This window comes from Entelurus aequoreus, linkage group LG22 (assembly GCF_033978785.1).
Source record: "Entelurus aequoreus isolate RoL-2023_Sb linkage group LG22, RoL_Eaeq_v1.1, whole genome shotgun sequence".
In the NCBI taxonomy this organism is placed as follows: Eukaryota; Metazoa; Chordata; class Actinopteri; order Syngnathiformes; family Syngnathidae; genus Entelurus; species Entelurus aequoreus.
The window spans coordinates 30,587,409-30,599,725 of NC_084752.1; the positions used below are offsets into that span (position 1 = coordinate 30,587,409).

General features: G+C 35.4%; 1 protein-coding gene across 1 annotated transcript in view; it reads left to right on the forward strand.

Moving 5' to 3' along the window:
* prkcaa (protein kinase C, alpha, a) overlaps positions 1 to 12,317 on the forward strand; it is a 423,303-nt gene that overhangs the window by 312,259 nt on the left and 98,727 nt on the right. The window contains 3 exon segments of the mRNA XM_062032863.1: positions 4,038 to 4,129; positions 10,027 to 10,089; positions 10,267 to 10,405. Of these exon segments, the coding sequence (XP_061888847.1) occupies positions 4,038 to 4,129; positions 10,027 to 10,089; positions 10,267 to 10,405 (294 nt within the window).

The window sequence follows — 12,317 nt, forward strand, 5'->3', positions numbered from 1 at the left end:
CACACACATACAGTCGTGGTCAAAAGTTTACATACACTTGTAAAGAACATCATGTCATGGCTGTCTTGAGTTTCCAATAATTCCTACATATTTTTTTGTGATAGAGTGATTGGAGCACATACTTGTTGGTCACAAAAACATTCATGATGTTTGGTTCTTTTATGAATTTATTATGGGTCTACTGAAAATGTGAGCAAATCTGCTGGGTCAAAAGTATACATACAGCAATGTTAATATTTGCTTACATGTCCCTTGGCAAGTTTCACTGCAATAAGGCGCTTTTGGTAGCCATCCACAAGCTTCTGGTTGAATTTTTGACCACTAGTCTTGACAAAATTGGTGCAGTTCAGCTAAATGTGTTGGTTTTCTCACATGGACTTGTATCTTCAGCATTGTCCACAAGTCAGAACTTTGGGAAAACCTTAATTCTAGCCTGATTTGGCCATTCCTTTACCACTTTTGACGGGTTTTTTGGGGTTATTGTCCTGTTGGAACATCCAACTGCGCCCAAGAGCCAACCTGATGATTTTAGGTTGTCCTGAAGAATTTGGAAGTAATCCTTGTCAGGTTCAAACACTGATGACATCTATTAAACAGACAAGAAGCAAGGAATCAAACAGGGACAGGATTCAATTAGGCTCAATGAGGAGAAACGTCTGGACTGTACACTTTGCACAGTCTTCCACCACGCTCTGACAAAAGGATTGCACGCCTCCTCTTTTATTTGAACTTTCCCTGATTACATGGCAACAGCTGTTTCTAAGGGGAGAGGGGTCGTAAACAGCCGTCGCCCTTGGTCACAAAACAGTTCAAAGAAAAGATGCCTGGAGCTTGGGCAGGTCCTGCTTTCTCTCTGCTTTGTAGATCTCGGGTCAAGACAGGATCTTCCTGTGGATTACAATAGATCTAAGAAACCGACACCTTCCTGTCGCTTCCCATCGTACACAGTGGAGTTTTACAAGTCTTTTGTTCGGTAAGATCAAAGACAGCTTTTGTCTGCTCGCCGGGAACTCATGGCAACACAAGGTTTTGTGATAACTTAGATACAATTATTCTGACAATCCTCCTTTTTCATTGTCCCATTTACTCTCTGTAAAGCACCAGTTCCATTGGCAGCAAAACAGTCCCAGAGCATAATACTACTACCACTAGGGACGGCGTGGCGAAGTTGGTAGAGTGGCTGTGCCAGCAATCGGAGTGTTGCTGGTTACTGGGGTTCAATTCCCACCTTCTACCTTTCTAGTCACGTCCGTTGTGTCCTTGGGCAAGACACTTCACCCTTTGCCTCTGATGGCTGCTGGTTAGCGCCTTGCATGGCAGCTCCTGCCATCAGTGTGTGTGAATGGGTAAATGTGGAAATACTGTCAAAGCGCTTTGAGTACCTTGAAGGTAGAAAAGCGCTATACAAGTATAACCCATTTATTTATTTATTTATTTACCACGATGCTTGGCGGTAGGAATGGTGTTCCTGGGAGATTAAAGGCCTCACCTTTTCTCCTCCAAACATATTGCTGGGTATTGTGGCCAAACAGCTAATTTTTTGTTTTAACAGACCACAGAACTTTCCTCCAGAAGGTCTTATCTTTGTCCATTTAATATCAAGTATGTGCTCCAATCACTCTATCACAAATAATTAGAGTTGTAGAAATTATTGGAAACTCAAGACAGACATGACAATATGTTCTTTACAAGTGTATGTCAACTTTTGACCACGACTGTATATATATATATATTAGGGATGCAACTAACAACTAATTTGATAATCGATTAACCTGTCGATTATTACTTTGATTAATCGATTAATAATCGGACAAAAGAGACAAACTACATTTCTATCCTTTCCAGTATTTTATTGAGAAAAAAAACCAGCATACTGGCACCATACTTATTTTGATTATTGTTGCTCAGCTGTTTGTAAATGTTGCAGTTTATAAATAAAGTTTAAAAAAAAAAAAAAAAAAGCCTCTGTGCATGCGCATAGCATAGATCCAACGAATCGATGACTAAATTAATCGATTTTAATCGATTTAATCGATTAGTTGTTGCAGCCCTAATATATATGTATATATAAATATATATATATATATATATATATATATATATATATATATATATATATATATATATATATATATATATATATATATATATATATATATATATATAGTCCCCTAAGACAGTGGTACCCAACCACCGGTACCGGGCCCGGTACCAATCGGTCCATGGGCCGCACAAGAAATTAAAAAATATATATATATATTTATTTTATCATATTTTTTTTATTAAATCAACATAAAAAACACAATATATACATTATATATCAATATAGATCAATACAGTCTGCAGGGATACAGTCCTTAAGCACACATGATTGTATTTCTTTATGACAAAAAAAAAATACCATACCTTTTTGTCTCCTCCATTCAAAAATGTGGATGTTATCATCACTACTGTCTGATTCCTATCAATGCAAGTCATCAGAATCAGGTAATACACCAATTTATATTCTTGACTTTATGAAAGAAAGGAATCTATATGTGTTAAACATGCTTGTATTATCATTAAACACATTTAACTTGTTAACAAAAACGTCTCTTTCGTAAATAAATAAATATAAATGATATATATGAATGAGGTAGATCCCCCTCGACTTGGTCAATTGAAAAGTAGCTCGCCTGCAGAAAAAAGCGTGGGCACCCCTGATCTAAACCAAACTTTTTTTGGGATAAAATACAAATAAATACTTAAATATCTGCTTGGCTCGTGATTTCACAGAAAGTCATCCTTCAAATTTTACAGTGTCAAAATGACAATAGATTTTACGCAAAAAATTGTACCTTAAAAAAAATGATACCGTTTTTTCCATGTATATATATATATATATATATATATATATATATATATATATATATATATATATATATATATATATATATATATATATATATATACACATATATATATATATATATATATATATATATATATATATATATATATATATATATATATATATATATATATATACACATATATATATATATATATATATATATATATATATATATATATATATATATATATATATATATATATATATATATATATATATATATATTTATTTATTTCTATATATACACATTAAATTTTACCCTAAAATTCTGGCAACTGAGGTGCAGGTTATTTACTGTATAATCTACAGATTTATTTTTTTACAGTGTAAGTAAAAAATATGTAATAATGAGATGCATCGGCAATTGTGTAATTATGACATGAGGCAAATCTTTATACATTTATATTCATATATTATTATATATATTATTACAAATTGTGTATATATTAAAAGTTAAAGTACCCATGATTGTCACACACACACTAGGTGTGGCGAAATTATTCTCTGCATTTGACCCATCACCCTTGATCACCCTCTGGGAGGTGAGGGGAGCAGTGAGCAGCAGCGGTGGCTGCGCCCAGGAATAATTTTTTGGTGATTTAACCCCCAATTCCAACCCTTGATGCTGAGTACCAAGCAGGGAGGTAATGGGTCCCACTTTTATAGTCTTTGGTATGACTCGGCCGGGGTTTGAACTCACGACCGATATGTTATTTCTGTTACAAATGGCCCTCCGAGGGCTGCCATAACTGCAATGTGGCCCTCAATTAAAATGAGTTTGACACTCTACTCTCGGCCATTACAAAAGGTTCTGGCCATTTCTACATTCTATAAAAGTGTGCTGCTTAGGTAATGCAATGTACTAATCAAATTGTCTACACACAGTGAAATCTCGATTCACAAACTTAATTGGTTCTTGAACAGGGTTCTTAAATAGAAGAGTTAGTCTATTGATGCAAATTTCCCCACAAGAAAGAATGTAAACGTCAATAATGGATTCCAGCTTAAAAAAACGTCCAACTCACGACTTACCGCTCTCAGGGCGGACGCTCTAACCACAAGGCCATCGAGCAGGCAAATCATTGACTAACAGACAAATAAATGGAAGTGTTTATTATATCTTTCTCTTCTCATCGCTGCACAGGATCGTCTGTACTTCGTCATGGAGTACGTGACTGGCGGAGACCTCATGTACCACATCCAACAAGTGGGAAAGTTCAAGGAACCACAGGCAGTGTAAGAATGCATCACTTGAATTAGTTTCCACTTCATTTAAACTCTGCCATTAACACAAAAGCATTAACGTCATCAAATGGATTTGACAAAAATTAGCCCTTAAAAGGCCATTAAAAAGCAATACATTCGATGTAAAAAAAAAAAAAAGAGTCATTCACTTAAAAGCCGGGACCGATATTCAGTAAGTCAATTAGTTTAGTTTAGTCTTTATTTGAAGGGAAAATGCACCGAAACATTAAACTCAAAGACAGATATGTTCTGTACCAGATTATAGCTAAATAGCTCATTTCCATCTGCAGTCCCAGGCTACCTAAATTAATGGGATACAAAAATCATGCAATAAAATTATGACAATAAAATCATACTATAGCATGTAATCAAATTAAGAAAAGTCATAAAATGCCCTTTCATTGACACATCTATGCAATACAACCACACCTCATTTACATCATCACACACAGGCAATACATGCTCTTGTTCACATCTGTCATCATTTGTAAAAACAACCTCACAATTTACAACAAAAATGCTCTCATGGATGAATATAATACACATTAATTTGATGTGTCAAACATAGTTAAAAAAAAGTTAAAGTACCAATGATTGTCACACACACACACAGTGCCCACCTTAGTGACCGTGTGAGCAGCTTTAATTGCTCCAAAGCCACTTTTTAACTTCAATTGTTAATGAAGAGTAATCTGTTAGACTTTTCAAGTTTGTTGTGGGGTCGTTCCATTCCTTTATGGCTTTATATGAAAAGGCTGCTTGTGCAAAAGATGTTTTACATCTGGGTACGCTACACTGCCCCCTGGTGGAGGCTCGTCTGTTTTAATTAATGGAACGATAAATGAAAATGAACCTAATAACTTTGCTATCATCGATAAATTGCTACGCATGGATGTTTGGCTTTCAAACTGTAAACAAGAGGTCTCACTCTGTGCATCGCTCTCAGCGAATGAGAACATTGAGACAGAGAAAGCCTCTTGCCTGTCATCCACAATCTTTGTTTCGGTATGAACAGGCCTCTCTTGCACACGTTTTTCCTGAGGTTAGTGATGCAAGCAACACTTACTTTAATGTTGGAGCTGGATCTAATCATTTTAATACCTATGGTGTCAAAGTCAAGGCCCGCGAGGCCAGATCCGGCCCCGTGAATGAATGATCTATGGCCCCCGGGATGATATTTGATTAGTATTAGAACCGGCCCGCAGGCCACAGCCGCCTGCTGCTGTTTTGCATGCACCAATACTCCCATCAGGTTGGCGCTTGCAATTTTCAAAATCAAGTCATAAAAATGGGGTACCACACTACATTTTTGGGGTCCCACTTTTTTGTCAGGGTTTTGAAAACAAATGATAATATCATGTTATACATATTATAACTTTATCCTGTTATATCTCACATTCTATATTGTGTTTTGGAAAAAGGTTGTCATAAATTTTACTTGATTCATTAAAAAAAAAATATTACAAAAGAAAACAACTTTTTATGCATATGTAAATTTGGTAACACTTTAGTATGGGGAACATATTCACATTTAATTTAGAGTTATTTGGACACTAGGGGAACATATAAGGGTTAGGGTTACTAATAAGCAATAATTCTGAGGTTATTGAGGGAAGACTCTTAGTTAATGCCTTACTGGTTGTATAATAAGGCCATGCAGAATAAGGCATTGATAAGTACTTAATAATGACTAATTAAGAGCCAATATGTTACTCATTTGCATGTTAATGTCACGACGGGGTTTTGGCAACTTACTGCGGGGTTCGTTTCGCAACTTACTGCGGGGTTCGTTTTCCCGAAATGCAGACGGACCACTCCGGACAAAGCGTGCAGGTAAGAACATGATTTATTCTCAAAAATAACGCAAAGTACCAAAAACAGAAGACAAGCAAAAGGAATAATGTGCTGATCGCACTCGAAACTAAGCTACCACTTAGCATTGGCTAGGAGACAAGCAAAACTTACGTTGAGAGGTTGCATGAAGCAAACAATGACGCCACACTGAGCGTGGCGAGCAAGGTGAATAAATAGCTCTCTGATTAGTGGTTGACAGCAGCTGAGCGTGGGACCACTAACCAGAGGCAGGTGAACCCAATTAGTCCCCATGGTGACCAAAATAAACCCAGGAGTGCACACAACAGGAACTTGGGGAGTCCAAAACTAACAGAATATACGAAACATGATAATTATAAAATAATTAATAAGCAACTAATTAATGTTGGATATGTGTTCCCCATACTAAAGTGTTACCGTAAATGTATTCAGTTATAAACATTAATTCACTTTCTTTTTTCCTTCATGGATCTAAACTTTACCGCTGCCGGTATTTTTTTCGATATTTTTATTGTAATATTTTCAGAATGTGTTTGTACTATTTTTGGCCAAAGTAAGACAAAGAAAGCAATCTGAAGTTGTCTTTATTTTTTACTTTTAATGCCATGATTTTAACAGTCCAACCCGCGTGTGCACAGGTTTTCCTCCACGTGGCCCCTGAGCTAAAATGAGTTTGACATCCCTGTTTTTCTCAAATGCGGGCTGTGCTTTGTTCTCCCTAACTTTATTCCACCAACAATATCCATCCATCCATCCATCCAATATCCATCCAGCATCCTAAGCAGAGAAGCCCAGACTTCCCTTTTCCCAGCCATAACAATATTATACATCCAATTCAACCAATCAGAACATACAAGTAAAAATATCTCTATAATTGTTTTGTTTTTTCAAAATATGCACACATAAAATATTTTTCTCTATAACTTTCAACCAGTAATTAACAAATTGTAACAAAACTACCATAAGGGGAAGAATAAACAAAATAAACATGAAACATGTGCAAGGGATAACAAAAGAAAGTAGAACAAATAAACAAAAGCATCATGTTAGTTTTTTTTGATCATTTTGACTTTGATGAAAAAGGTCTTTAAAAAAATGTCTTTAAGGGATTTCTTTGTCATCACTCGTTATTAGCTAATCACAAGTTGGCGGTTAAAGGCAGGCAGCAGTTGGCGTGACCAACCAAGCAACTTCTGCTGTATAAAATAAATAAAAACAGAAATAAACATTCACATTAAACAGTCTTGTGAGAGAGTAACAGTTAATGGAAACGTTTCAACTATTCAAGATGCTTACAATTTTATCTATACGGACAATTGTAAGCTTTTGACCATATATATTCAGTACAGGCCAAAAGTTTGGACACACCTTCTATTCATTCAATGGTTTTTCTTTATTTTCATGACTATTTACATTGTAGATTGTCACTGAAGGCATCAAAACTATGAATGAACACATGTGGAGTTATGTACTTACCAAAAAAAGGTGAAATAACTGCAAACATGTTTTATATTCTAGTTTCTTCAAAATAGCCACCCTTTGCTCTGATTACTTTTTCGCACACTCTTGGCATTCTCTCGATGAGCTTCAAGAGGTAGTCACCTGAAATGGTTTTCACTTCACAGGTGTGCTTGAAGCTCATCGAGAGAATGCCAAGCGTGTGCAAAGCAGTAAAGTGGCAAAGGGTGGCTATTTTGAAGAAACTAGAATTTAAAACATGTTTTCAGTTACTTCACCTTTTTTTTAAGTACATAACTCCACATAGTTTTGATGCCTTCAGTGACAATCTACAATGTAAATAGCAGAGGTGTGGACTCGAGTCACATGACTTGGACTCGAGTCAGACTCGAGTCATGAATTTGATGACTTTGGACTCGACTTGACAAATTGTAAAGAGACTTGCAACTCGACTTAGACTTTAACATTAATGACTTGTGACTTCACTTGGACTTGAGCCTTTTGACTTGACATGACTTGCTACTTTCCCCAAAACCCAAAGATTAAAAAGTTATTTGGGAGCGCGCCGCTCCGTATTTTTCCTTTTCTTCATCTGTGTCTATCAGCGTGTTGTTCCTGTCAGCTGGTGTGCTCTCAGTACAACAGCCAATCAAATTAGATCTATGCTGTTTTCATCACACAGCTCTCATCCAATCAAATTGCAGGACAGCCAATGAAGAAGAATTGTCAAACAATGCGGCAGTGAGAAACAATTATGCCAGAGTTAATTTCGTTCGGGTATTAAAACTACGACTCGGTCAACAAAAAACGAATAGCCCTATGCAAATCATGCAGTTTGAATATTACAGACGGAGACGCAACAACTTCAAACTTCGTTCGACATTTGAAGATGCACAAAGAAGGGTACGTTTTGAATGTAAGCTAACGTTTATTGGCTAAGTAACGTGACTTTTATTTGCTATGTAGTTAAATCAGTGAGGCTGTAAACTCACTGCTAACGTCATAACCATAGACATGTTATAATGGTAGGCAGCATCGAGCGCTACTGCCTACTGGCGCAGACGAGATGCGGGGCCGCCATCTTGGAGTGGTGATCCGCTCCACTCAGTGCAATTCATTTGGCAGGAGCAATGAACTGTCAGCGCATTTAATTCATCTTACCTCACTGAATACCACTGATTTTCACGCGCTTTGTTGTCATACGTGTAGCTATGATAAAGGACACATGTTTTGGCGTGTTTTATTATTCATAGTTTGCTTAACAGTAATATAATATTCTTATACGCTATAAGTGACCAGACGTCCGAGATCAAAACTGGGAATATAATCCCCAGAGAAAGGGGAAAAAAACGGTCAGCTATTTTTAAATTGAAGAAACAATATGATTAGGTTATATATACATGCGTATATCCTACATAAACAATGTATGAATACATTAGATATCTATATATCTTATAGACTGTATCTCTGTTGCTGCAGCAGCAGAGAGTTTATTCTGTCTTGACACTTTGTATTGATATTTTGTATTACATTCTTCCCTTAAATGATCATGTTTACAGTGATTGTTGTATATGTATTTTTTATGTATGTCGCTTTGGATAATGTATATATATATATATATATATATATATATATATATATATATATATATATATATACACATGTATATATATATATACACATGTATATATATATATAGTAGATTTTTGTAAAAAGCTTTTATAATTGTAAAGGACAATGTTTTATCAACTGATTGCAATAATGTAAATTTGTTTTAACTATTAAATGAACCAAAAATATGACTTATTTTATCTTTGTGAAAATATTGGACACAGTGTGTTGTCAAGCTTATGAGATGCGATGCAAGTGTAAGCCACTGTGACACTATTGTATATATATATATATATATATATATATATATATATATATATATATATATATATATATATATATATATGTATATGTATATATATATATATATATATATGTAAATATACATATTTATATATATATATATATGTAAATATATATATATGTGTATATATATATATATATATGGATCCAAACTTTTGGCCTGTACTGTATACATATATATATCCATCCATTTTCTACCGCTTGTCCCCCAACATACAACTTTCTTTTTTTTTGATTATTGTAGATTGTCACTGAAGTCATCAAAACTATGACACCTGTGAAGTGAAAACCATTTCCGGTGACTAACTCTCTAAGCTCATGGAGAGAATGCCAAGAGTGTGCAAAACAGTAATCAGAGCAAAGGGTGGCTATTTTGAAAAAATGGTCATGAACATAAAGAAAACCCATTGATTGAGGGAAAGGTTGGTCCAAACGTTTGGCCTGTACTGTATATATCATAAGTATCTGCACTAGGACATGGGCATTATATGTATTTTTAGTGGCATTAAAAAGCATTAAATTAGACAGAAACCCTGTTATTTACGACATAAGAGCTTTTAGTGGCAAGAAAAACCTTCCCATGTGGGCAAAATAAGATGGTATTTTGTACTTGCAGGTAATAAAAACATTCAGTGACTGTGATTATTGTGTGGGTGTGTCTCAATGTGTTCCTGTAATTGCAGATTCTATGCAGCAGAGATCGCTGTTGGTCTCTTCTTCCTACACCGTAAAGGCATCATCTATAGGTGGGCCTTCACACTCTATGCCTTGTATTATTCCCCATCATTCTGACACCTTTTAGATAATATTAAGGAGTTTGTCATTCACAACTAAAGCTCATTCTTTAAAAAAAATAGAGTTGGGGGAGGGCAAAAAAACTAAAAAAATCTTAAATTGTTATGATTTGTCTGCTTTTTTTCCAGAGATCTAAAGTTGGACAACGTTATGCTGGACTGTGAGGGCCACATTAAGATTGCTGACTTCGGCATGTGTAAAGAGAACATGATGGACGGAGTGAGCACTCGCACCTTCTGCGGTACTCCGGACTACATTGCCCCCGAGGTAAGGTTTGGACTGGAAAACTTGGACTGAGTGTGTTTGCAAAGCCTGATGCGTGAGGTCACTGGTGTCTCGGCCTATGTCGCCCCCATGGACTAGATTAAGGTCACTGCCTTGGGACACACAACATACTTTCTATTAATGCAAACATTGCATTTAGACTTGCAGGCACTTGTCCTCACCAAAATGCTGACTTGTACATCCATCATCAAACTTGTTTTGCCCTTGACCTTTTTTATTTATATATGTTATTATGCATAATACGGTGCAGTTAAACGACCCGTGATGACCAAGATTTCACTACCAAGTGGTCTTGATGTGTTTTTTGCTGTCATTTGCCATAATATCAACTAGTTTTTGAGTAATTGGTAGATAACTAACCTTTTGCATCAGCAGACTGGATGTGTCGCCCTCTCTTGGTATGATGTCATCCACAGAACTGGAGCCCATTTTCCTGCATAGACAATGTAGATCAGGGGTGTCAAAGTCAAGGCCCGCAGGCCAAATCCGGCCCGCAAATGAATGATCCTTGGCCCCTGGGATGATATTTTAATAGTATTAGAACCGGCCTTCAGGCCACGCGCACCAATACTCCATCAGTGTTGGTGCTAGGAATTTTCGAAATGGGGTCTCAGGGACCCCATCAAGTCATAAAAATGGGGTCCCACAGTATATTTTTGGGGTCCCACTTTTTTGTAACCGTTTTGAAAATAAATGATAAATGTATGCATTATCCAGTTATATCTCACATTCTATATCAGGGGTCACCAACGCGGTGCCCGCGGGCACCAGGTAGCCCGTAAGGACCACATGAGTAGCCCGCTGGCCTGTTCTAAAAATAGCTCAAATAGCAGCACTTACCAGTGAGCTGCCTCCTATTTTTAAAATTGTATTTATTTACTAGCAAGCTGGTCTCGCTTTGCTCGACATTTTTAATTCTAAGAGAGACAAAACTCAAATAGAATTTGAAAATCCAAGAAAATATTTTAAAGACTTGGTCTTCACTAACTGAAAAAGAAACATAACAGATTTGGTGTCCAGTTCAAAGTGTGACATGATTTATTTAAAAATTTGAGAGTTGACTTTTGTATTTTACATGAGTTATTATTTGTACAAACATGGTGTAAAGTAATTCATGATTTGTTCAAAAATGTTAGTGGCTAGCTAGTTAAAATGGGAAATTGTGATTTCACAAGACTGTCTTAGAAGTGATCATTTGAAAATGTTCAATTTGAAAAATGTGCACTTAGAGAAAATATAAAAATAAAGTGTTGCATATTGATATTTATCTGTTTCTATATATATTTATTGTGAGAAATCATTAAGATGATCAGTGTTTCCACAAAGATAAATATCATTAATTATTAATAATAACATTGAGTTAAAAGTAAATTGAGCAAATTGGCTATTTCTGGCAATTTATTTAAGTGTCTATCAAACTGGTAGCCCTTCGCATTAATCAGTACTCAAGAAGTAGCTCTTGGTTTCAAAAAGGTTGGTGACCCCTGTTCTATATTGTGAGATTGCTGGTTGTTCAGGGGAGTGTGTAGGTCACATTTATTTGTGGGAGGAATGTCTCATCGACACAAAAGCAAAAAAGCGATCCACAAATGCAAATTCAATACAAATACAAAATCAAGCATATTTATATTCAAATCTCAAAAATATATTTACATATACGTGTTTATTTATACAAATTCTTGATTTATTTGTATGTCACGTTTTTATATTTATAAATTGTGTTTGTATATATTTTCAAATCTCAAAAATATATTTGCAAATACGCGGTTATTTATACAAATTCTTGATATATTTGTATGTCACATATTTATATACATACATTTTATTTGTCTATATTTTCAAATCTCAAAAATATATTTACAAATACGCATTTATTTATACAAATGATTTATTT